Here is a 25,368-nt window from a genome sequence, read left to right as displayed (position 1 = left end):
CGTCATAATAAGCAAAGCGAGTATTCGTAATTTCAGTACTTTATCCTTAACAAAAATGTTCTAACCTCCATTTGTAATATCATCAGTATCGATGCCTCGAATGACCTACAATGATCTTTCAGAGCATCTCGTGCAGTGCACGTTTCACATCTCCAACGGTTGTATGCTCAACAAAAAAGGATGCTTGGAGCTTCAATCCCACTTCTCGTTCCAATGTGGTAAAAATAGTAACAGCAACTAATGAATCAACCCCAAGGTCTATAAAAGCTGTTTCATCCAGCATCTCCTCTACGTTCACTCCAATCTCGCGAGCTACGATGGAGAGCAGAGTGTCAATGATCTCCGAGTCTGACGCTTCAGGGGTCTTGGTACCGGTTGAAGCAGAGTCGTCGGATGCTTGGGGTTCCGTGGTTGAGATCGTGGTAGGCTCTATGGACGAGAATTGTGGAATGGGTGATTTCGGTCGATGAGTCTCGGTGGGAGGGTGCCTAGGCTGTGCTCCTGTACTCGTAAGAGACAACTGCAGCACGGCTCGCTTCATCTTCTGAAACTTTATGCCCACTAATTCCTGGACAATCCGGTCTCCGTCAAGGACATAGCAATTGCCCAACATGGAGCCATCATTGGAGGCTGATTCTTGCATATAAACATAAGTAGAGTAAGCCTTCCCAGGGTGGAGAGCTTCGAAAAAGCGCCACGACTGGAATCCGGGACAAATGAAAACATCGTCTTGTGGATAATTCAGCCCGCTATTGACTAGAAATCCACACAAGTGTATGGCTGCGTCGTTCAAGTATGGATCGAGGGTGAAATGGCCGGTGCTGTCACTCTGCGGTAGTCTGACGGTGCCCATTCCATCACTGCCCCTAGTATCGACCACGACCTCTTCGAGTCCCTGGTAGGCCTCACCGTAGCCGACCACATTTGCAAACAGCCTGTATACGACAGGCTTCAAAAATGCATGAGCTTTTCGGTTCTTGGAATATTCCTGTAAGGTCACCATTCGCGACCGAAGGAGGAAATCTAGTTGCTGGGGGGAGTTCTTCTGGGCAGCACCCTTGGCTACCTTGACCTTGCAGGCTCCATAAGCAACCTCTTTACCCTCGGGCGTGATGGAATAAAACGTTACACGGGCGAAACCTTGATCTTGATTGTAGATGTTTCTTATGTTGATGACCGGTCTCGAGCCTCTTTCTTCAATCACCAACGCCCTGGCCATCTCCATATCGTATATTGACAGATCGGGCGTCTGCTTTGTGTCGTGTAATCTCCAATACGCATATTTAGTTGCTGCTATGGCCATATCGCAATAGACGACCATTGGGCATATTGTTCGGCCAACTACGGAGTGACCCTGAATAGCCTGAAGAAGGGCAGGTTCTGAAGTTTCGGAAGAATATATAACAGTAATCTTGCTGCCTTGAATACTTTCTGACTCAATTCGTTGCACCGAGGAAGTAGATGTAAAGCCAGGATATTTCGGAGGTTGAACCTTTTCGACAACTGGAGAAGGAGCTGTTGTTTGCACTGGCTCAAGCTCTTGGTATCGCGTCCAAAAGTCTTTGTACTCGAATGCGTATGTGGGAAGATCAAGCAGGCGAACAGAGTTTTTAAAGCCCTTATGGAATTCCGGCCAATTGACGTTGACGCCAGTTTCGTACGCAGCTTTAAGTGCAGTCGAGATGGTGCTCCAGTTGTCTTGTCCCGACTTCAAGGACGGGATAAGCCTTGCCGACCCAGGAATATTGAGAGTTCTGCGAACCAGACTAAGGCAGACTGGATCTGGCCCAATCTCCATGGTAAGGCTATTTCCACCTATCAAACCCGCCGCCTCACAAGCTTCAAGAGCCTTGGTAAATTGAACAGATTCCCTCGTCTGCCTGGATAAATATGCAGGTGAAACAGATGACTCAGTCGTTCCCGTAAGACTAGACACGAAAGTAGTATGAGTATTGGAGAATGTAACACCGTCAGCGATCTTTTCAAACTCCTCGAGAATCGGCTCGACCTGAGCCGAGTGGAAGCCAAAGGGGACCTTGAGGAATGTTGATTTGATGTCGCTTGTGTCCAAAAGATGCTGTTCCAGTTTCTTCAGATCATTGACCGGCCCACTAGCCACTGCCACAGAAGGTCCATTAGCACATGCGATGCCACAAGATTCAAGCTTCAGCTCCTCAATCCTTTGTTGAAGATCTTCGGCGCTCAAGCTGGTGACAAGCATGGCATATGTATGAGGCTCGAGATGCTTTTCCATAAGCAAAGCACGCTTTCCAACAAGGTATAGTGCATCTGCGACTGACAGAGCACCAGATACGGCGAGCGCCGCATACTCTCCGAGGCTGTGGCCAAGGACAGCATCAGGGAATACGCCCCATTTCTTCAGCGTGTGCGCAATCGCAATCTCCAATGCTACTACTGCCAGCTGTACTTGAGCAGGTGACTTTGTTGTCATGTCAATCTCTTTGTTGCGGATTATGTCTACAAATTCGGGAAGCCCGAGATTCGTAGCCATGTCTTGGTAGGTTCCTAGCAACTCTGCAAAGCCTTTATCGGCGGCAAATAAATCGGCACCCATTCCTGCATACTGCGATCCCTGTCCAGTAAACAAGAAGAGACGTGGAGACTTCTTTGTCTTGGACTTGGGATCGTTTGGACCCCCGTTAGTGGCATCATGTCGTAGCTGACGAACAACGTCTCGAACACTATTGCCGACGTAGGCTATGCGGAGCGTCTCATGCATGCGTCGTGCTGTCGTTGAATAAGCCAAGTCCGCAAGTCTGGTCTCTGGTTTTCTCTCCAGGTAGTCGACCAGATTCTCTCGGTTCTTCTTCAAAGAGAAGGCACTTCTTGCGGATAAAGTAACAACATGGAAGCCTCGAGGATCATCTTGTTTTTCTGGAATTTCTGGTGGCTCCTCCACAATTACGCAGCTGTTGCTGCCCGATGCACCAAAGCTGTTGATCAGAATCTTGGCCTTCTTGTCAGCTTTGGAGCTGGGCTTGAGATCCAACGTCTTTGTTGCAATCCGGACGTTGGCTTTGGCCAGGGAGGGGAAGTTGCGATTGACTTTGAAAGGCCATCCCGGCTGAGCGGGAATGAGGCCATCACGGAGCATCATCAGCGCTTTGATGAGTGAAGTAACACCTGCAGCTGCTTCACCGTGGCCGACCACGGCTTTCACCGCACCGACTGTCAAAGGCTCATTCTTGGTGTGGTTCTTGGCCAGCACATTAATGACAGATGTCATTTCTTCCACGTCGCCAGCTTGAGTCCCCGTGCCGTGCATCTCAACGTAGTCAATATCTTGAGGTTGGAGACCTGACTGATGCAATACCTCTCTATAGATGCGCTCTTGAGAAACGTGGCTAGGATGCAAGATGGATGACGAGGTTGATGTGTATGTCTGTGCCGCGGCTCTGATAACTCCCAAGATGTTGTCGTTTTCTGCCACTGCATCCTCCAGCCTCTTGAGCACAACCACACCGACACCTTCGCCCCGGACATAGCCGTCAGCATCGTCATGGTAAGTTCGACAGCCTCCAGTGGTTGAGACCATGCCAGCTTTGCTAAGCCCAGAATATGTGTTCGGAGAAACGTGGACAGCGCCTCCACCAGCCAAAGCCATGTCACACTCACGAGCAAGCAGGGCGGAGACGGCGAGACTGACTGTGGCAATACCGGTAGCACAGGCAGCATCGACCGAAAGGGAGGTGCCGCCCCATTTGAAGTGATGATTCACTCTCCCAGACGCGAACGCTCTTCCTACGCCTGGTATGTAGTAAATGTCGATGCCCTCTTGGTTTAGTACATCTTGCCAGTCGGCCGATGTTTGTCCAAAGAAGCTGGCAATTCGATTGCTCTCAGTTGAGATAGTACCATCAGGCGAATAGCCTGCTGATTCAAGGGCTTCATAGCTTGTCGTCAGCAGTAGTCGATGGATCGGATCAGCCTGCGAGGCCTCGCGCGGTGACATGTTGAACAACCGATTGTCAAAGAGTCCAGGGCTCTCAAGCCAAGCGCCATGCATTGCTGTGGTTGCATTCTTCCTCGTTGACTTGTCTTCTGGATCAAAGAAGACATCAAGATCCCAGCGACTTTTTGGAACACTCTCAATATGACAGTTTGCAGCCAGCACATCGTCCCAGAATTCTTCCGGGCTGTTGGTACCTGGGAATCTTCCACTCATGCCGATGATTGCAATCATATCAGATCCACCTCGACCCGAACCTGTGGCATCCGTCGTCTGTTTATTCAGCTCGTACTGGACTTTGGAAGATCTGAAGGCCTGTTCAACTGCCGGCAGATAACCCGTCGGGCCAGGTACAGTAACACTGAATGCGGTCGCCTTATCTAGACGAGAAATGCAAGCCTGAATGGTTTCATCGATAAGAAGCGCATTACTTGCTATATCGTTAATTATTTGGCCAACGAGTGAACCGAGGGAGCTGTTTGTATAATCGGTACAAGAGGCAGGAGATATCATCCTTGCCTTTGTCCAGTCAAGCACCCTGTCTCTCCAGGAGAAAGGAGCCAGTATCTTTTCAAGATCAAGCGGTGGCAGGACTTTGGAGTGAATAAGAGCACCTATGTCTGTTTTCGCATGTGATGCCGACTGAATCTCAGAAGACCAGCTCGATAATCGGGCTAGTGACGATGGCGCACCTATAATTGTTGTCCACTTCTCTGATACGACGCCGACAGATATCTGTCTTGTGGGGGGGATGCTCTGAGAACTTTGTCAGCTGAGTTTCATCTGGAGGAAAAAAAGGTCATGTTGGGCCCTGGCTTGACTAACATTGCTTGTGTGGAAATCGTCAAGAATAGACTCCATTTTCTCGCGGGTTATTCCGATATAGGTTCTCGCCCAGTCCCCTGAGCTGTCCTCGACTAATTTCGTCTGGCGAACTATTTCCCGTGTCATGCGAAATGTGACTTGGACAATGTCACGAGCCAGAGTGTGTAGTTCTGATGTGTCTTTGGCTGCTACTACTACCGCAGCAGGTAGAAGACCAGTACAAAAGCCTAGTATTTCCACAGGACGCTCTGGTGTTCCAAGAATAGTAGGATCTCTCTCGGCATGACTGGTTACAACATCAGTTTAGATACTTCACCCGCAATGATCATGATAAACTCACACTACCAGCTCTCCAAGCCTCCCGATGCACATCAGCACAGTTGACACCAAGGTATTGGCGCCGTTTTGTTCGTCATTCTCTTCCGCCAACCCGAGGAGTGTGTCGAAAGTTCCTGTCCAGCCATGCTCGCTCTTGCTTAGGGTAGAAAACTCGATCTGTATTACATCCGTGATCTCCTGGAGAAATCTCTTGGCCGCAGGAGAAGTCTTTGCATTACGAACCAACGCCCGTATCGATGTGAGCTTCTCTACTGTTTGGTCTCCAAACAGCAGGAGATGTCGTCTCGTGATTGCCGTCATTGTATGCTTAACTTGAAGATATGAAATCTCCTAGCAAGATAAACATGTGACGAAAGCTCAATACATATTTTGAAAACATACCAGGAAACATTATATAGAAGCCTCTTCAGCAAGCCAAACACAGCTGCGCTTCATGGGTACATCGTTGAATCCCCATGAAGTCGTGAGATGATAATACATCTGGTCCCCGGATAGTAAGAGATCACCGGCCACTAAATTTCACGGTTCATTCATTAATATGCCGCTTCAGTGGGGCATTGCCTATTGCAGCTCATGGGTAGCATTGCTGCACCATGTCGCATTTTAGCCTATGCTGGAGAATTATGGCACTATAACCCTCTGAAACTCGCCGATACGTGTACAGACGGCTGATGATGAGAAGATAGATGTCGGGAAATGATAATTGAATCGTTCAACACACCATATGCCTTGCAAATTACCACATTAGTTCACTGCCAGAGATGACGTTCGTTGTAAAGTGCGTTTGTTTACTGTGTCTTTTCTGATATGCCTAGTTTTGGAAGGCAATGAGAGAAAAAGGCTCGGGGTCTATCAAAACTATGCCCTATAGGTATCTAGAAATGAAACGAAGCATTCAATTGAGAGCCAGGCCTAAATTCTTCGAGAGATGGTAAAGGAACTCATAGTCTAAATCTAGTCTTGATTCATATTCCTAGCTTAATATAAACATTTCTTGCTACTTGAAATACATAGATTATATATCTGAAGCAAGGCTTTTCTCCAAATCCGCATATGCATCGTAACTGTGAAGCCGGTAAACTATTAGCGCTGCCCTATGTCTGTCTGGTGGACATAATATCTCACCTGTAATCGTGAATAGTGCGTTCCTTATGCGTTGTCGGTATAGCTGTTTGAGGAAAAAATTAGTATCTCGATAAATAAATGGTGGATTAGTACAGAAGAACTGACAACCAGTTGGGCCATCCGCGTATTGGCTGATGCGAGCGTCGACTTCATTCTCTCGTCCCGCGCGTACTGAAGAAAGCAACTGGATACGAGAAACTCTATTTTTGCGCAATTGCTGAAATTTCGATAAGAGTGCGTCAATTTGATCTGGGAGGACGTTGGTAAAGAGAGAACCGAGGATACCACCGTCCTCGATGGCCATCATTGCCCCTTGGCCACCAAATGGTAGCATCTATATCAGCGAATTGAGTCAGTCAAAGTAGTTTTCCACGCCCGAGTTATAATAACTTACCGGATGAGCTGCGTCTCCAACTAAGACAATTCTTCCTTTTACCCAAGTAGGGTATGGGTCATGAATGTAGAGAGGCCAGCGTTTGACATTTTCAGCAAGCCTGTATCCAGTCAACAGTCAAAGTCTGTTCAATACTTTATATGTCTGACATTCATATACGTACTCAAACAAGCGGAGGATCCTCTTGTCATAGTGTGCAAACTCAGCCATCATGGCCGCCTTGGCTTCTTCATTCTTGTCAGACACTCTCTGCTCATCTTACAACAGTAGACATAACTTACCGTCGCCTTCTTGGTTTCCAACCTCTAGGCTAGGATGGATACCAACGAAGTTTTGCACTTCACCACTTTACATTCGAATCATATTAGCTCTGATACAGTAATACCGGCCAGGGAGGGCTGCCTTACTCTCTACAGGCGTACCAAATGACGTGGCGTTCTCGTACGGTTTCAGATGTGTCGGCGAAAAGGCTCAGTTGGTCTGTATTACCATCTGCTAGAGGTGCAAGAGTTGGGTCGCTTCTTAATGTGGATGTGTCAACAAGGAATCGAAACGCTGCCTGGCCTGAATGGACTGGCTTTGCTTGATCATCTTCGCTTAGAACAGCATCGCGAATAACCGATCTTAACCCATCAGCTCCCACTACTAAGTCAGCAGTACGTCTAGAGCCGTCCTGAAGAACAATCGTGCCATCGGGATGGGCTTCAGCGACTTGGCTGCCCAGCTTCAATGTCACTGGCTGGGACAGACCCTCTCCAGACATTGTAGCTAACCGTAGCAGCTCAGTGTGCAAGTCTACTCGGTGGACTGCACGCACCGGCGCCCCAAAAGCACGCTGGGCATTGCTAAGGTCTAATTGATTGAGAGTATTGTAAGTGAGGCCGTCTATAGTAGCCCATGTTTTTAATGTGCAGGTGCGGGCCTTTTGGAATGAGAAGCCAAGATGCTCCAAGACTCGACCTCCGTTGGGCGTAAGTCCTAGTGCTGCGCCTATTTCACCCACAAATGATGATTTTTCGAAGATCTATGGAAACCCCAAAAAAATAGACAGTCAGCAACGTAGCCTGGCATAGTGTTGCGGAAAACCCGAACGGAGCTTTATTATGCAGAGATCCCAACGAGGAGATTACGATTAATGTATGCATGGGGCAGAGAAATCTCCAAATAACCTACCGTTACTTCGCACCCAGCCTGCCTAAGAGATACGGCAGCTGTGAGGCCGCCAATCCCAGCGCCGACAATGATAACGCGAATTGGCATTGTAATGGAGCGTTGCTTATTTAATGGAAGCTAGTGTCGTTCGTAATATGGCGGCTAATGATGGTATGCTTGTTCATAGAGGAAAAGTGAAGATTGGGGAGGGCAGCCAGGGATATAAATCAGGAATGTGCAGTGTACCCAGCAAACACCTCTGCCAACCGGCCACTTCTGACGGCTCCTTTCTCTTACGAGGCGACACAATATGCGACCAACTTGTCGTACGAGACATAGTCGCTCCGGGCTGCGTGGCATGGAGATGCGATTAATACCATTTTTAATAATAATGATAAATCTCTTGATAGTATCCAATAAAAATAGCTGAGGAAAAATAAACCCTTTGTCAGCCACTTATGAAGTTCTTGGATTCGCTTATTGATGATATACCTTCCGGGTGGGTTTGCGATCGGACAGCATTTCGCCTCTCTACTCAAACCACACAAGTCTACTGCGATGCAACGTCTTGGCCATTGATAACTCAAGGGCGAAGAAAAATTGCTCATCACAGAAATAACCAGGATATTGAAACATGAGCACAATAGTGAAAAATACGCAGATGAGAGAAATGTTCCGGTAGTATTAAGAGTAGCTGTAAATGGGGCGTTTAATTCCGACTGGTCAGCAGCTAGATGGTCCCATGTTAACTAAACGTTTTTATAGACAGAATTTGTAGTTACATTATATACTCCTTCGGTAATGAGTAGAGGGTTTCACGTAAATAAATATTTAGAGCTTGTTGGATGTATGCGATTTCCTCTGCTATATTCATATATATATATATATATATATATATATATATATTGGAATTATACAATAGGCATCGATATTTACTACTATATGGTTGGTTTTAGCAAAAACCCATGCATGAGATTAGTCACTGTTGCAGAGCTCGAGAGTTTTGCCTTTCACAATTGAGTAAGCGCAACTATACGTTTCTCGGCATTTCTGGTATACTGTTATTACTTGATGATCTTTTTAAGAGGATTTATAGCATGCTATCTATTAATGTCCTTGTCAATCTGCCCTTCATGACCTGTTCCGCCATTTCTGCCAATCACTTTTCGCGTCTGCTCGGCGGCCTTGGATGATGTCTCTTAGCAGCTTCCCCAGTGTATCAACCTTTGAAGATGGATTAGTAAATCTTTCTGAATTATATGGTGCATGCATACTCACGTTTGGCTGATGAACAATCATGAAGTGGCTGCCTGGCATCTTGGCAATGCTAATATCCTGAGCTGGAAATAGTCTATCCCAACCAAGTGGACCGAATTGGACTCTCTTGTTGACTAAAAATCGAGTGACCCTCACGCTCATATCTAGCTCCGGATATGCTTCTACACCATCTGGGAACACTCCCTCAGACGCCCAGATTATAAAGACTTCTGGAGCTTTGGCACCATCGGGAATTACCATTGGAGTGGGCATGTATTTTTCCACTGCACCAATAGTCGACACAAAGCTATTGACTAGCCATTTTGGTGTGCCTCCTTCACTCCAGTTTCCCATCAAGTTATTTTTCGCCAGGCATTCCACTACCTGAGGGGGTAAAGCCTCGAATAATAGTCGACATGGGGAGTCTATTAGAATGAGCTTCTCAACACGCTCGCCCTTACTTATTAACAGTTTGGAGACCTCGAAAGAAAAATACCCTCCAGCAGACCAGCCACCGAGGGTATACGGGCCGTTTGGTTGAACTTTCTGTATTTCAGCGGTCCAGATTTGAGCCAAATCGTCTATTGTACCATTGAAAACCTCAGGAGAGTGAAGATATGGGCTGTTGATCCCATATAGACAAATACTTGGATCCATTGGTGGAATGGACATGTAGGCCATGCCAGACCCCGAGCCATCAGGAAGTAGAAATACTTTCTTCTTAGCCGTGGCCTCGTTTCCTCTAAGAAGTAACACAATGGGAAGTTTCGCTTTGCGTTTGTCAGATTGCTTAGGAGGCTCGCGCAGCGCCATCACTTTGTCGATGTGCGCTTTGAGATCCGCAATATCGGTGCAAGATTGAAAAGTTGTGCGATTGATATCATCTTGAAGACCAACAGGAACTCTTTTCAGGATGAGTCGGGATAAAGCGGTGTCGTTTTGCAAGTGAGAAATGTCCGTATCATCGGAAAGATCATCAATGTCCATGCCCAATTCTTCCGCTATCACTGCAAGGAGCTCCTCCTCGGGACTGACAGCGGTATCTGGCATTTTTAGCTTCGTAATGATGAAAAAAAAAAAACGATGAAATGAAGGTCTGTTAGAGTTCGGAATTTGGTAACATAGATATCGATATCTTTTCACACATGCAGAAGCCAGCCTAGTTGATTGATTGCAATTAACTGGATAAATGGCTGGTGCATGTGTATATTATGTTCAGTATTGTGAAATAATTACCGACAATCAGCGAGCCTGCATTCAGGCGCTTACAGTAACAGCCCATGAATGCACGATTGAAAGCGTTTGATGGGCAAAAGTACTTGATTATTTTCTGCTTTATCTCACCTTCCTAGATAACAACTGTAGCTTATATGGATTTTGGCTAATGTCCGGCGTGGTTGATTAATATCCCGGTGTTTTCAAAACAAACCACAAAAAGTCACCGGTCCATGGAAATTTGCCTATGGCAATGGACATTGCGTTGCAATCAGCCGCAAGGGGTGTGTTGGCTTGGTGATGAACTGCTGCATTTAGGTTCATAAGTCGACATGTCGGCCATTCGTGTGCACGCACGCATTGCGTACTCTCAGCAACCAGCCTTACCATAATGGCTACAGCAGGGAATGACGGCACATCTATTGCGATTACCGGGCTCTCGTGTCGCTTTCCTGGCGATGGAGATAACCCAAGTAATTACTGGAAGTTGGTAAGCGAAGGGAAATGTTAGTTCGAATCTCACGCTAGCTTTGCCAGGTCGTTTGAAGCTAATTCTAAACAGCGGCATGGTCCATGATACCTAAAGAGCGCTTCAATGGAGATGCTTTCTGGGCTGGTGGCAAGAAGGGCCACGGAAGTGTCACCAAAAGTGGTCACTTCCTCAAGCACGATGTCTCACACTTTGACGCGAATTTCTTTAATATTTCAGCTTTGGAAGCCAATGCTATGGACCCGCAACATCGGCTCGCATTGGAAGTCGTGTATGAAGCCTTGGAATCTGCAGGCTATTCAGTTAAAGACCTAGCAGGCACGCGCACAGGAGTGTTCATGGGTCATTTCACAAGTGACTACAAGGAACTTGTTATAAGCGATACCGATGGGATACCGCCGTACGCCACTACCGGACTGAACAAAACATCATTAGCTAACCGCATCTCTTGGACATTCGACTTGCGTGGACCCAGCTTTGCTCTAGACACGGCGTGTTCCTCGTCGTTAGTAGCATTTCACCTCGCTTGTCAGAGCTTGCGTACCGGGGAATCAGATATCGCCATTGTGGGCGGCACAAATGTGCTCCTGAATCCTGACATGTTTGTGGCTTTTTCTGGTCAAGGCTTTCTCTCTCCAGATGGCAAGTGCAAAAGCTTCGATGCGTCCGGCGACGGATACGGGCGCGGTGAAGGTGTCGCTGCCATAGTATTAAAACGAGTCGATGATGCCATCGTGGCACTGGATCCTCTTCGAGCAATTATCCGTGCAACTGGCTCAAATCAGGATGGACACACGAAGAGCTTGACACTTCCTAGTGCCGATGCACAAGAGGCGCTGATACGAGATGTATACCGGCTCGCGAAATTAGATTTTGACCAGACCGGCTACGTGGAGGCTCATGGTACAGGCACACAGGCTGGTGATACTACAGAAACGTTGGCCTTGTCTAGGACCATTGCCAAGGGCCGTTCGTCCAAAAACAAACTTGTGGTCGGATCAGTGAAGGCAAATGTATGTGTATATATATGCGAACTGGCGAATCACATGGAGCTAACATCATTTATTTAGATTGGTCACCTCGAGGCTGCCTCCGGGTTGGCCGGCGTCATCAAGAGTGTGCTTATGCTGGAGCACGGCGTCATTCCACCAAACATTCACTTTCACAACCCGAACCCAAAGATAGACTTTGAGAATTGGAACATCCAGATTCCTACCCAATTGATGAAGTGGCCGAGTCAAGGAACACGCCGCATCAGTATCAATTCATTCGGCTATGGTGGGACCAATGCTCATGCAATCCTTGATGATGCGTATTCGTACCTTGGAGGTCGCAGCCTTCGGGGGTTGCACTACGTTTCCTCGGAAGATCATGAAAACAGAGAGGAAGAAGAGGGGGACGATGAATACAGCTCCCAACCGACTACACCGCGAGTTTATGTGCTTACAGCCCAAGATCGTGCCGGCTTGTCGCGTACGAAGAAGTCATTATCATCATATCTGCGTACCAAGATAGATGAGCTGCATGATGATTCACAAGCAGAGAAGTACCTCGCAGACCTGGCCTACACACTCAGCGACAAGCGCTCAAGATTGCAATGGAAGACTTTCGCCCTAGCTTCATCCTTGGATGAGCTAGCTGATGCCCTGGAATCCTCTGACGGTGGCAGAATAGAGGTCATGTCATCCAGCGTGCCGCGTCTCGGATTCGTGTTCACCGGTCAAGGAGCACAATGGGCTACCATGGGAATGGCACTTATGGCACTTCCAGAATTCAGTGCCAGTATCGAGGCAGCGGACTTGTTTCTTAAGAAAACCCTTGGCTGCCCGTGGTCAGCGCGGGCTGAGCTTTCTCGCGGCAAGGGAACCTCCCGCCTAGGACTCGCGCTCTATTCGCAGACGCTGTGTACCGTACTGCAAGTTGCCCTTGTTGACCTATTACGCAAATGGGCCGTTGTTCCCGATGCTGTTGTTGGTCACTCAAGCGGAGAGATTGGTGCAGCGTACTGCGCAGGATATCTTTCTCGTGAAGATGCTTGGCGAATCGCCTACTGTCGCGGCGTGGTTTGCTCAAACATGAAGACTGCGGCACCAGACCTAGAAGGCGCCATGATGGCTGTCGGTGCATCACCAGATACTTGCTCAGCCTTTATTGAGCGCGTCTGCCCAGACAAAGTCAACATTGCCTGTATTAACTCGCCATCAAGCGTAACCTTATCAGGAGATGCAGCAGCTATAATCTCATTACAAGCGGCACTACAAGAGGAAAACATATTTGCACGCAAGCTTCTAGTGGATACTGCCTATCACTCGAAGCATATGAAGCTTGTAGCGGAGCAATATGCAAAAGCGATTGCAGATATCCGGCCTCGAGCAAACACAACAACAGGCGGTGACGCAGCCTGCAAGATGTACTCCAGTGTAACCGAATCCGAGATCACATACAAAGACTTGGGACCCGATTACTGGGTTCGGAATTTGGTCTCACCAGTGAAGTTCGCCACAGCTATACAGAATTTGATGCGCCCCGACGCAGACGCACGATCCAGTGGCACAGATGCCGTCGATATCCTCGTCGAGATTGGTCCACACACCGCGCTTCGGGGGCCAGCAACTCAAAGTATCCAAGCACTAGGCGTTAACAACAAGCCATATCTGTCAGCCGTAGTGCGCAATGAAAGCGCGGTTGAAACGACGCTGAATTTGATAGGCACGCTGATAGCATACGGTAGACCTGTGGAACTTGCGCGGGTGAATGGGACAGTGACTGGGAAAAATAAAGTACTAGTTGATCTCCCATCTTATCCATGGAATCATGCCCAACAATACTGGTCAGAGTCACGTCTAGCACGCGGACGCAAAGACCGACCTGTATCTGCTAGCAGTTTACTGGGTTCACCTGTTCCAAGCTTCTTGGAGGGAGAAAGGGTCTGGCGGGGCTTCTTGCGTCTATCTGAAGAACCCTGGGTGGCAGACCATAACATTCAAGACTCTGTCCTTTATCCTGGAGCGGGCTTTTTGGCCATGGCGATCGAGGCAGCACTGCAAGGTGCAGACACAGCGCATAATGTCAAGGGCTTGAGCTTGCGTGACATTGAGTTCTTATCGGCTATGCTTGTACCAGAAGATGAAGAGCTTGAACACACCATAACTCTGAGACCTCACTCATCAGTTACCAATTCTTCGGAAGAGCTGTGGAATGAGTTTGTTATATGCAGTTCGCCTGATCGCAAATCTCTTGTACGGAATTGTCGAGGGCTCATACGCGTCTGCTATGATGACTCTGGTGCAGAAAACCTAATCACTAAAAAGGAAGCCCAGGAAGATCCTGGATTGCTGCGGTATAAGCAGGCATCAAGTTCATGCAAGGAAGAGCAGCAGCCGGCTGAGTTCTACCAGACGCTTACCGACTTGGGATACAACTATGGGCTAAATTTCGCCAACATCACCGAGGTTTCGGTAGGTGACGGCCAGAGTTGCGGTTCTGTGACTATTCCAAGTGTTGGTCTACACGATACACAAAGGCCACATGTAATCCACCCCGCAACCTTGGATGCCATATTCCATCTGGCCTTCGCAGCGGCCAATAGCAATCATCTAAGCAAGCTGGCCGTACCCATGGTGCCCAAGTCTATGGATGAGATGTATATCTCAACTGACATACCATACTTGGCGCAGACCAAATTGAAAGGCTACTCAAAAGCTCGTAAGCTCGGGTCCAGAAGGCTGTTGAAGGCAACAATCGGGATCGTGGATGAAGAGGAGCAACAGTCAGTTCTCGAAATCTCCGGGCTACACTGCACTGAGATTGCGCAGACAAGCGCCGCCCAGAAGACAGCCGTGTTGGCCCGAAAGATGTGTAGCAAGTTAGTCTGGAGGCCATCTATCAACTTCATCACCAACGAAGATATTCAACGCATCGTCTCTATATCAACAGAGCCACCAACACAGGTGCGCAATTATCAGCAGCTCTCTGAGGTAAGTTACTCTGTGTCCTTTCGGGCGCCATTTTCTCCTCCTTCGTGAATTCTGAATTGGTGACTCTTTTCTTTTTAACTTCTTTCGGATGTATCGCTTGGTTTTGGCTGACAGTGGCTTCTCAAAGTTCATCAACATCATTCACCATACAACCCCGACGATGCGCATTGTAGAACTAGCGCAAGAAAGCTCTATCTTTGCTCAGGATAAGACTATTTTGAAAGATGTGCTGCAGACGGCAAATTACACAACCCTCGGATACGATGGAAAGACCAAATCTGGACTAGGAAATTCTTCTCCTGCGGCCGAAGGGGTTACTCTACAAGCCGATCAAGATTTATTCCAGGAAAACGCCAAGACAGCTGATCTCGTCGTCTGCTCAGCTATATCTTCGGCGCCGTCAAACATTGCCAATAATGCAAGGCTTCTGCTCAAGGAGGATGGAAGGGTTTGCGCAATTGAAGCCCCAGAACAATTGGCAACAGCAAAGTCTGTTCTTCAAGAAGCTGGCTTCACGAACTTTTTCCAATTTGGGGACTCTGCCTCTGGCGAGCCTGTATTCCTGGTTGGCTCTTTGGGGAGTGGCGGGAATGTTGCTGGTGCTGGTCTAAAAGAGAAGGACATCGTGCTAATTCAACCAGCCAATGCGAATGAATCCGTTACCGCAGTGGCGGAGCAACTGAAGACAACACTGTCAGCTCTTGGCTATGGCACGTCCATTCACACGTGGGGCATCGACAACGTATCTACTCTCAAAAACAAGGACTGCGTTGCTCTTCTTGAAGCCCGATCCGCTGTCTTAGAATCACTGACAGAGAAGGACTTTTATGTTGTGCAAACGCTCATCACCCAATGCAAAAGTCTCCTATGGATTGATGCATTGGATGATGCCAGGAAAGGTCTGATCAATGGTTTAACACGAGTAGTACGCAACGAAATCCCGGGAAGCCAGCTCCAGACTCTTCACGTATCATCAGCAACTCTCTCACAGCCAAAGCATCTTTCACATTTGATTTGTCAACTGTTGGACTCGAAAACTTCTGACAACGAGTTTACTGTTGAAAACGACATGATATATACCAGCCGTGTCGAAATAGATGAGGAACTGAGTGCCGAGATTGATGACGCGCAACACGTCGGCGCCGATGCAACCAGTCTTGTTCCATTGACTAGCATAGATGCTCCCCTAAGCTTAACGATGACTAGCACTGGTACAGTATGCTTTAAACGCGATAGCGTTCCGACAGCAGATCTCGAGGGCGACGAGTTAGAGATCAATGTCAAAGCAAGCACTATCAGGTAATAACCATCCTTGTCCCCAGCCTGTCGAACATAACCGCTAACTAGGGTACTCAGCTCTAATCATCTATTTGCCGATACTGATGAGCCTCTCATATTTGAAGCAGCGGGTGTGATTGTTCGCGTTGGATCTAGCGTGACGAAGTTTCAGCCTGGTGACTCGGTGGTCACGTATAGTCTTGGCCTCGCAGGTCAGACTTTGCAGAGAACTAAGGCAGATTTTTGTCATCGTTTACCTTCGGGATACACATTCTCAGAAGCAATCAGTGGGGTTGCTGCTCATGCGGCAGCTTGGTATGCTTTGGACCGAATTGCTCGGATTCAGGGCGGACAATCGATATTGATCCATGCTGCAGCGGAAGATGTTGGCCAAGCTGCAATTCAGATTGCACGTAACTACAACGCGGAAATTTACGCAACCATCAAGGAAGAGGCAGAACGAGAATTGCTATGTGGCACATATGACATTCCGAGTGACCACATCTTCAATCTGCAGGATTCTCATACAGTGGACACTATCAAGCACATGACGAAAAGCCGTGGTATCGACATCATCCTCGGCTCGCCGAAAAATGCGGCTCACAGACAAACGTCGCAATGCCTTGCGGCCTTTGGTACTTTTGTAGAGATTGGTCTACTCGACAGCTCACATAGCAAGGTGTTGGACGCAAATTTTGTCCCTCAGGACACAACATTCAGTTCTTTTAGCCTCAGCAACATTGCTCGCAAGAGTCCTCAGCTTATGGCTCAGATCATAGCCGCCGTTTTCGAACTCCACTCCAAAGGAATTACGAAGCCCATAGCTTCTTTCAAAGTTTTTTCGGCCTCTGAAGTGGAGAGCGCAGTTCAGTATGCGCAGACAGAGGGACAAGACAAGACGATCATATTATCATGGAATGACAATGACTCTGTACCTTTGATAGGATCTGGTGAACGTCAACCCATTGACCTAAACTTAAGAAGCGATGCATGCTATATCCTCGTTGGTGGTCTCGGTGGTCTGGGTCGCAGCCTGGCCATGATGCTCGCGGAAAACGGTGCGCGAAAATTGTGCTTCCTTTCGCGATCAGGGGCAGCTTCAGCCTCAGCCAACGATCTTATCAGCGACCTTGAAGAGCTCGGCGTGCAGGTTAGATGTCTGCAGTGCGATGTATCAGAGATATCGGCACTCAAGCACGCCTTGGACACCTGTTCAGCAGAGCTTGGTCCAGTACATGGTGTAATCCAGTGTGCGATGGTCTTGCGAGATACCCTCTTTACCAACATGTCATATATTCAGTGGCAGGAATCCACGCTTCCCAAGGTTCAAGGAACGCAAAACCTTCACAATGCATTGCCTGATGTCGATTTCTTTGTGGCACTTAGTTCTTTTGCCGGTACATTTGGCAATCGTGGTCAGAGTAACTATGCAGCAGGATGCGCATACCAAGATGCCCTTGCCCTTCAGCGCCGCGACGAAGGAAAGAAGGCCACAACTCTTGACGTTGGCCTTATGCGTGACATAGGCGTTCTGGCAGAAAACGGCATGACAGACAATCTCAAGGAATGGGAAGAGCCGTATGGTGTCCGTGAGGGCGAGCTACGAAACCTGGTCAAACTGGCAATTGCCGGCCGTCTGCCCGCCCAAGTCTTAACTGGCCTTGCTACTGGTGGTAGCGCTGTAGTAGCCGGTATTCCTCCTCCTTTCTATCTTTCGGATGCCAAGTTCTCTATTATGGCTACGACAGATCTTGAAAAAGTGAGTGATTCTGCCGGCGACTCAAATAACAGACGCAAGAGCGATTCAATTCGAGCGTTGATATCCAAATCGGAGAACTTGGTTGAGGCGAGTGGGCATATAACAGCGTCGCTTGTAAGCCGCATAGCAAAAATGCTTCAGATAGAGGCAGAAGATGTCGATACTTCGCGGGCACTACATTCTTACGGCTTAGACTCTCTCGTCGCTATCGAGATTGTTGACTGGGCTCTCAAGGAGATCGAAGCCCGTGTTAGTGTTTTTGATATTATGGCAGCTGTGCCAATTACTGCAACAGCTAGTAAGATTGCAAATGCGTCGGTGCTTTGTAGCAAGGAATAGTATAGAATTGAATAATGGATCAGGTATGGGAGTTTGATATAGGAAATAGGAAATAATCACAATATCAGATATTAATCTGCACATTCCTGACCCGTGTATGTCGAAACTTTCTGCCGTTTGTGAAGAATTCTCCTTCTACAAGATCCCATCGTAGAAAAGGATCATCATGATGAAACCACAAATGTGTGCCGAGGGCAAACTCCAATTCACGCCGCTATATTTTAGTGTCTGGCTCACTAAATATGTCGCTAAAGATTGGTAGGATTGCCTTGAAGCGTAGGTAGGTTGCGAGTAAAATTACCTACCTAGGTAAGATTATCTACGACTGAATGAACGCCCAATGAGATCATCAGGGTACACAGCTACTGTAGTCAAACATTTGCTGAGGAATGAGCACTGTAAATGTAATTAAATATGTGAGGATAAAGAGCTTAGAAGCTCTATGGAACCCCAGATCTAAACTCTTGAGTAGGTACTTAGTGAAGACGCTCGAATTTACGTACCGTATATGCCAACGCAACGACGACGTCCGATTATTCACATATCTACTGATTCCTTGCTCCCACCAAATCTCCAAACTTGCTCCCCGCCTCTTGTGCTAATACCGCCGGAATACCCATTTCAACAATTTCCCCTCTATCCATAACGACCACCTTATCAAAATCCATTACCATATCCAACCGGTGGGCAACCGCGATAACTGTATAGTTTTTGAACTCAGTCTTGATCGTCTGCTGCATTACACGCTCTGTCTCCTGATCCACGCTGGAGCTGACTTCATCTAGTAACAAGATGCCACCATGTTCTGTACCGGTAGCATACTTTCGTTGTCGAATAGAGCGCCTGACCAGAGCACGTCCAAGCGACATCAGCTGCCGTTGTCCAGCGCTAAAGGTAGACGCATTCATGCCTGCGTCCAAACCACCCCGCTCTTGAACAAACTCCCACAAACCGACAGCTCTAAGCACAGCCTCGCATTCCTCACGCGTTGCTTCTTCGGATACGTCAAGATTAGCCTGAAAGGTAGATCCATCGGGCAAGAAGACAGTTTCCTGGGGCACCGCGATGATACGTTGGCGTAGCTCAGATCGGTTTAAATGTTGGAGCAGCTGGCCATCAATCACTATATTCCCAGCCGTTGTTGATGTGGGGTCGAGCAGCTTGAGAAGCAAGGCAATAAAGCTAGATTTACCACTGCCAGTACGACCGCAGATGGCCACCTTCTCCCCAGAATTGATCGTCAGATGGATGTTATGGAGGGCAAGACGAGTTGTGCTGCCCTCGTGGTATTCGGGGCTGTCTTGGGGGTTAGTGGTCGGCCGGGAAGATTGTTATTCAGGTTTCTTACGAATAGGTAGCGGATACCCCCTTCAGCTCCACCACACCACGCTGTGGCCAGTTTTCAGGTGGAATGATACTCTCTCCGTCTCTGTCTTCCGGCTTCACAGTATCGTTAAACGTCTTGAGTCTTGCAATCGCCCCAAGTGAGGTCTCGAGACTGGTCCAGAAAAGGACAATACCGGCAAGATTTTCGCCGAAGCTCAAAAGACTGTACAGAGCAGCACCAGCGAAAGCAGAATTGGAGTGGAGGCGAACTGCGAGCGTTGTAAGGGCTATTGCGAGTAGCATGACGACAACGTTGAGAACGAGATTCAGCCACTCCTGGATCATGAGAAGTAGATACGATGGCCTCTGACTGGAAGTAAGTAGCCGGAAATTCTTGTAAACATCATTGGGAATAAAGCCTACAAAGCTGTGGTTAACAGTAGCGCCATAATTGAGCAACCAATGTGCGTGGGTTATTGTATTTACCGAATGCCCGTAAAGTTGCAATACCTCTGACAGTATCAAGAAAATGTGTACTAGATATAGATCAGTACAAAACATGGCGCCACGTGAGGCTTCCAGAACTCACTACAGAGGACTCTTAGCTTCCAAGTCGAGCAATCGTAGCTGTCGCGATGTACGCAAATAGAATCTCTGCACCATATAAAGAAGAGCGATAAGGAACGGAAAGCTGATTGCAAGGTACAGAGACGACGTGAGCATGATAGCCATTTGCCCGATAACTTGAGTGATCTATTATCTTTATTAACTCGTGCACTCGTGTCTCTCCAGGACCATATATCACTGTATACATACCGAAAACAGAGTGCTGACCGTTGCATCTGGCAATTCTGTGTCGATAAGGTTCAAATCTTGCGAGAACAAGTTTGTGGTGACGCCAGTATCAGTTTCAGTGAAGAAGCGCAATGTTGCTCGGAACAGTGTGCGTAAGATATCTTGGTGAAGATTGGCACCTGCACGTTTGATTGAGACAACCCAGATTGAGGCGCCGAGGAGAAATAATGATATCAAAGCGCCGATTTGAAGCAAAGCATATATGCCAGCCCAGAAAGCATGGGAGTGCGCCGGATTTTCCGCATCTATATCGTCGACCCAGTACGTGAGCCCTACATGGCATCGTTAGTTCGAACCAATAGGCTCTCGGCATTTATTTTCATTCCATCTTGACTTACAGATCGTAGAAAAGTTTAATAAGAAGCCCCATAGCGTGGCAAAGAACAAGGCAGATACCGCCACGGACCATCCCATGTTCATCATATAATGCTTGTATACTGTTCTATCCCCAACCTGCCGAGACGCGTCCGCGTTGGGTGTGGTGTTCACAATAGGTAGCGTCGTCCTAATTTCTTCGAAAGTTAACTCTTGAATATTCTCTTTGGCGACGGACCGTTCTGGCCGAGCATTATTCTCTGAAGACTTCTTCAAGCCGAGACGCTGGAGATAGCCCTGATTTGCCATAAGCTTGTTAAAGGTGCCTTGTTCGCTAACGATGCCACCTTCAAGCACGATCACGTAGTCTGCCGCAGGCAAGTGTCGAACACTATGAGTGCATAGAACAACAGTAGAGCGTCGTCGCGTGAGAAGCCCTTCCGTGCCGAAAACTTTACGGAACACTTGCTGCTCCGTATCAACATCTAAACCACTGAAGATGTCGTCAAGAACGAGAAAGTCTGTCTGTAGATACAAAGCTCGCGCGAGAGCAACGCGTTGCTTCTGGCCTCCGGACAAGGAGATGCCATCAGATCCAACATTTGTTCTATCTCCTTCTGTGAAAGTGGCAAAGTCGAAAGCTAGGGCTGTAGCATCGATGACTTCGGCGTACCTTAGTTCGTCGACTAAAGAAAACCCGATAATATTATCCTTGATTGATCCGTTGGATAAAAACGCTGTTTGGTCACAAAATCCAACATGTGGAATACGTGCATCCAAAATAATTCGGCCTTCGTGGAATGGAATCTCCCCTAGCAGCGCTTTGCAGAGGGTAGATTTTCCTGACCCAACAGGTCCGACGACAACAGTGAGCGAGCGCTTTGGTATCCGGATGTTCACATCTCGTAAGACTGGTTTGTCTGCTTTCCAACCGAAACTTCCATCTGTTATGAGCACTTTTGACTCAAAAGGAAGTATACCCTCTATTGGAGCTTTTCCAGAATGCCGCTTTATATCGGCCAAAACCTGGCGGAAATCATCACGCGTTTCACCCTCCAAAAACGCCTGAATTCGACCTATACAGGCCAGAGCGGAGATCACTTCGGGGATTGATTGGAACACTTGAGACAAAGGCATAGTCAGAAGCGTAAGAAATGAAAGGCTCGTGAATACCCGTGAGGCATCCAGTCGACTTTGAGTCAACGCAAAGGTCAGAGCTGGACTCAAAAGCAGTGGAATGAACCCGAAAAGAGCTGCTGCGATGAATATCTTGCGGAATCGGACTCCGGCTATTAGTTCCTCAACCCGAAGCTTTTGCACAAATTGACGAACCGGGGAGGAAAGGCCGGATATTTTCAGGTTCTTCATGCTAGCAATTACTGTAGCAGTCAGGCCGACTCGTTTTTGGACCAATATCATCCAGTCTCTCTGTGCGTTTCCGATGAAGCTCATGACAATCACCAGGCAGATGAAACAGAAGATTACCACTCCAATAGGAGCGACGAAGACCACGCCAACCCGACTGTATAGCATCCACGAAGACAATGCAACCTGGAGCACACTTGCCCAAATATCATGCAGTTGTCTGAAACCCATTCTTATTCGTTCAATATCAGTGCTCATGAGAGTCAACGCAGCATTGTCGTCGCTCGTCCCAATACGGGCTTTTGTGGCTGCGATGAAAGTATCCGTGACTAGTATTGATCGCAACATAGTTCTCATTCTATGATGATAATATCTATACTTGTCCATTAGCGTTTTGTTATGCTACTGATGATTTGTATGAATAGGCATACCGATGAAAGGCCCAGCAAAGGGCAATTCCTGCATAGATGAAGAAGCTAGCTCCAATGAACCCGTAACCGGTATTTGGGTCGAGTGTGTCCTGGGCCAGATAATCCAGCAGCCGCTCAATGAAAAGAGGTTGAGCCAGTGTAAATCCAAGTAGGCCTAGGCGTGGAATTGTGGGAAGAAGAAGGGGTCCTATGAGTGTGCGCATGAGAACTTTAGTAAGGCCGAACTTGTCACCCTTCATTTTAGAATAATCCATATTACGAGAGAACTTCTCATGGATTATTTCGGGGTCTAAGGACTTATCAAGGGAGTAGAGGTCGTCAAGCAACATAACTTTCCTATAGCCGTCTAGGAATAGCTTATTCAACCAGAAGAAGACACCTAGCGACAAGATGCCACTGGCTTCCTCTGGACTGTGCTCTTTCTCATTCCAGTTCATCCATCTAGACTTTTTCCTGGATTCTAAGACCAGTATTGCTGCCTTCAGAACAACGGCGGCGGTGAAGAGATTGCTATAGGAGAGCTCCGCAGATGTAGCTGAGGATAGATAGAGCGTTCTTGCCTGCGTCACATCGAAGAGCAGAGACAAGAGCAAGTAACTTGTTAATAACACTGATGGTCGGGAGGATCTATTGTGTTCTACAGCCGTAAGAGGGATCATGGAAATACTTGATAGCAGCTTGAGAACTAACGCAGTTATGAAGATGCTTGCTGTATGGAATAAGCCGAATGCTGCTGCAAGAATAAGAAGTGCGAGTTGAAGCACGGTATAAGCGGTTATAGCCGCCTAGGGCAACAGAATCAGTAACTTGAGTTTATACATTCAATCATATAACGGATGAACATACCACTTTGATGGTCTGGAAAAAAGGTGCTTTTACTAACACAGGTTTTCTAGCCTGAGCGACTGTCCTCCATGATGCAGCTATTATAAACAGAACGGATGGTAAAATAGAAAGAAATACTTGTTCAAACTTTATATTAAAGTCGAACTGCTCATTATTCTGCTGAAATAGTTCGTCATTTCTAACAAACATCGTCATTCTAGAGAGGAAATTGACGACTTCAATAAGTCTTGTCACGTTTAAAGTTGTCGAAGACGAATTGGCGCAACAAGAAAGCGTGGGTATCTTAGTACGTTATATGGTCCAAAGCAGCCAGTCAGTCAACCAACAACGAACACAGCGGAGTTGCGGAGAAAGATCGTGACTTGTGGCGGACTATGTCGTGCTTAGCACGACGCGGCCTAACTAACTAGAATAAAATACATATACTTCGCATGCCGTCCTGTTTTGATTTCTAAGCATCGATCCTTCGAAATAACAAGACCCAATTAGTTCAGTCACGGCTCTGAATGGCTCCCGGATGCGCATCCTGTATTAATGATTCAAGAAACAAACAATGTGCCAACCATCCAAAATCCTCATTTTTATATTCGAAGTGTTGACGTTAAGAGCACGATTCATTTTGGAGAAGAAGTTGGATATATAGTATAACAAACTGTTGGGAAAACAAAGATTTTTACTGTAACCCTTTCTATGGTTACAAATACATCAGTATAAACCAAGATGGTCATCAAATATCATGCATTTGATAAAGGAATGTTTAATGATACATCTATCTCTGCTTACTTTATGTGATATGATATATATATATAACTTCCGGAATCAGATCGAGGATTCCCAACGTGACATGTCTGGTACTAGCCTATAATAGGGAAGCCTTCACTTCTTCAGATCACCTGTTGGCCAATATACTGTACCCCCTCCCCCTCCCCCTCCCCCCCCAAAAATAAGTGCTACCCTAGATAAAAATACCTGTATATATTTCTTCAACTACGAATGCAATGATAACTAATACATTGCCACTGGTAATGACCAACTTACTCCAGAGGCATCGTAATTTGGGCTACACAAGACACCGATATTGTTAACATTGTAGTATGGGCTCCTGAGGGAAGATTTCTTTTTGGATAGCATCTCCCGCTTTTCTTCGCTTTCTTCATTGCCGCTACAAGGTATGGAAATCCTAGATTTCTAGAGAAACTGCCTAATGCCCGGTGGGCGAAGGCGATCGACTACCTTTGGCTACCAACACTCTTTCATATTGAACCAATATCACAATGCATCTAGGTAGTTTGAGCAAGAGTTACAATTATATAACTAGCTATGACGCGATAAAGGCAGCACACTGCTCGACATATAATTGTTTTTCACCAACGAGATTCTTTTACTTTTGCTCTGGAGTCTCGCCTTCAGCGCCGGCGGGAACGTAGAACAAATTTTGAAGCTTATCACGCTTCTCGGGTGATTCTCCTTCAGCACCAGCAGGAACATAAAACAAGTTCTGGAGCTTGTCACGCTTCTCGGGTGTCTCTCCCTCAGCGCCGGCGGGAACGTAGAACAAGTTTTGGAGCTTATCACGCTTCTCTGGTGACTCTCCCTCAGCGCCGGCAGGAACGTAAAACAGGTTTTGCAATTTGTCACGCTTCTCTGGAGTCTCTCCCTCGGCACCAGCAGGAACGTAAAACAAGTTCTGAAGCTTGTCACGCTTTTCTGGTGTCTTGCCTTCAGCACCAGCTGGGACGTAGAAGAGATTCTGGAGCTTGTCACGCTTCTCTGGTGACTCTCCCTCAGCGCCGGCAGGAACGTAAAACAGGTTCTGAAGCTTGTCACGTTTGGCTATAGTAAGGTGCAGTTGTTAGTCAATGAAAGTTTGTACGTTTCAACTTATAGATGAAGGTGTGAGGCGATCCATACCCTCTTGTGCAACCGGTGCTGCAAGAGCCACCGTGCAAAGAGTAAATGTGAGAAGAGTAGCCTTCATTGTGTCAAAAGCTAGTGGAGACTTTGTACAACAGCGTAAAGCTAGGTAAAAGATCGGTTTGGTACAAAAGAAGAGCAGAAGGAAGAAAACTTGATACCAAAATACTTGGTGTAGGGAGCTTTAAAGGCTTGC

General features: G+C 47.3%; 6 protein-coding genes across 6 annotated transcripts; 1 reads left to right on the top strand and 5 right to left on the bottom strand.

Moving 5' to 3' along the window:
- Nucleotides 1–118: 118 nt before the first annotated feature.
- On the bottom strand, nt 119–5,434 carry M431DRAFT_98681 (hypothetical protein; the record flags this gene model as incomplete). The annotated part of the gene is made up of 3 exons (XM_024925073.1): nt 119–4,726; nt 4,796–5,081; nt 5,136–5,434. The coding sequence occupies 3 exons, from the start codon at nt 5,432–5,434 to the stop codon at nt 119–121; spliced, it is 5,193 nt and encodes a 1,730-aa protein (XP_024768657.1).
- A 715-nt stretch (nt 5,435–6,149) lies between these two features.
- M431DRAFT_10396 (hypothetical protein) lies at nt 6,150–7,913 on the bottom strand (the record flags this gene model as incomplete). Its single annotated transcript, XM_024911536.1, has 8 exons — nt 6,150–6,198; nt 6,260–6,302; nt 6,365–6,593; nt 6,654–6,753; nt 6,817–6,880; nt 6,935–6,999; nt 7,076–7,677; nt 7,827–7,913. The coding sequence occupies 8 exons, from the start codon at nt 7,911–7,913 to the stop codon at nt 6,150–6,152; spliced, it is 1,239 nt and encodes a 412-aa protein (XP_024768656.1).
- Nucleotides 7,914–8,816: 903 nt separating this feature from the next.
- M431DRAFT_127114 (hypothetical protein) lies at nt 8,817–10,341 on the bottom strand. Its single transcript, XM_024912314.1, has 2 exons — nt 9,084–10,341; nt 8,817–9,029 (listed from the first exon to the last, which is right to left on the bottom strand). The coding sequence occupies exons 1-2, from the start codon at nt 10,110–10,112 to the stop codon at nt 8,937–8,939; spliced, it is 1,122 nt and encodes a 373-aa protein (XP_024768655.1). The 5' UTR covers nt 10,113–10,341; the 3' UTR covers nt 8,817–8,936.
- Nucleotides 10,342–10,668: 327 nt separating this feature from the next.
- Nucleotides 10,669–18,120, top strand: M431DRAFT_10394 (hypothetical protein; the record flags this gene model as incomplete). The annotated part of the gene is made up of 5 exons (XM_024911534.1): nt 10,669–10,783; nt 10,840–11,780; nt 11,838–14,744; nt 14,872–16,043; nt 16,101–18,120. 5 exons carry the CDS (start codon nt 10,669–10,671, stop codon nt 18,118–18,120), a joined length of 7,155 nt encoding a protein of 2,384 aa, XP_024768654.1.
- A 449-nt stretch (nt 18,121–18,569) lies between these two features.
- Nucleotides 18,570–23,453, bottom strand: M431DRAFT_154472 (hypothetical protein; the record flags this gene model as incomplete). The annotated part of the gene is made up of 8 exons (XM_024912909.1): nt 18,570–19,416; nt 19,469–19,865; nt 19,933–19,982; nt 20,036–20,199; nt 20,263–20,573; nt 20,640–22,354; nt 22,413–23,197; nt 23,259–23,453. 8 exons carry the CDS (start codon nt 23,451–23,453, stop codon nt 18,666–18,668), a joined length of 4,368 nt encoding a protein of 1,455 aa, XP_024768653.1. The 3' UTR covers nt 18,570–18,665.
- Nucleotides 23,454–24,623: 1,170 nt separating this feature from the next.
- On the bottom strand, nt 24,624–25,292 carry M431DRAFT_154469 (hypothetical protein). The gene is made up of 2 exons (XM_024912908.1): nt 25,170–25,292; nt 24,624–25,091 (listed from the first exon to the last, which is right to left on the bottom strand). Exons 1-2 carry the CDS (start codon nt 25,234–25,236, stop codon nt 24,640–24,642), a joined length of 519 nt encoding a protein of 172 aa, XP_024768652.1. The 5' UTR covers nt 25,237–25,292; the 3' UTR covers nt 24,624–24,639.
- Between the last annotated feature and the right edge of the window lie 76 nt (nt 25,293–25,368).

The sequence above is a fragment of the Trichoderma harzianum genome (genome assembly GCF_003025095.1).
Source record: "Trichoderma harzianum CBS 226.95 unplaced genomic scaffold M431scaffold_21, whole genome shotgun sequence".
In the NCBI taxonomy this organism is placed as follows: domain Eukaryota; kingdom Fungi; phylum Ascomycota; class Sordariomycetes; order Hypocreales; family Hypocreaceae; genus Trichoderma; species Trichoderma harzianum.
This window is presented reverse-complemented; position numbering and strand designations above follow the sequence as displayed.

Bases quoted from the DNA above. Each gene is read 5' to 3' on its own strand.
- M431DRAFT_127114 (XM_024912314.1), bottom strand. From the start codon at position 10,112: ATGCCAGATACCGCTGTCAGTCCCGAGGAGGAGCTCCTTGCAGTGATA. The intron at 9,030-9,083 runs GTGAGTATGCAT...CCATCTTCAAAG, and splicing joins TGATTGTTCATCAGCCAAAC to GTTGATACACTGGGGAAGCT.
- M431DRAFT_154469 (XM_024912908.1), bottom strand. From the start codon at position 25,236: ATGAAGGCTACTCTTCTCACATTTACTCTTTGCACGGTGGCTCTTGCA. The intron at 25,092-25,169 runs GTATGGATCGCC...ACCTTACTATAG, and splicing joins AGCACCGGTTGCACAAGAGG to CCAAACGTGACAAGCTTCAG.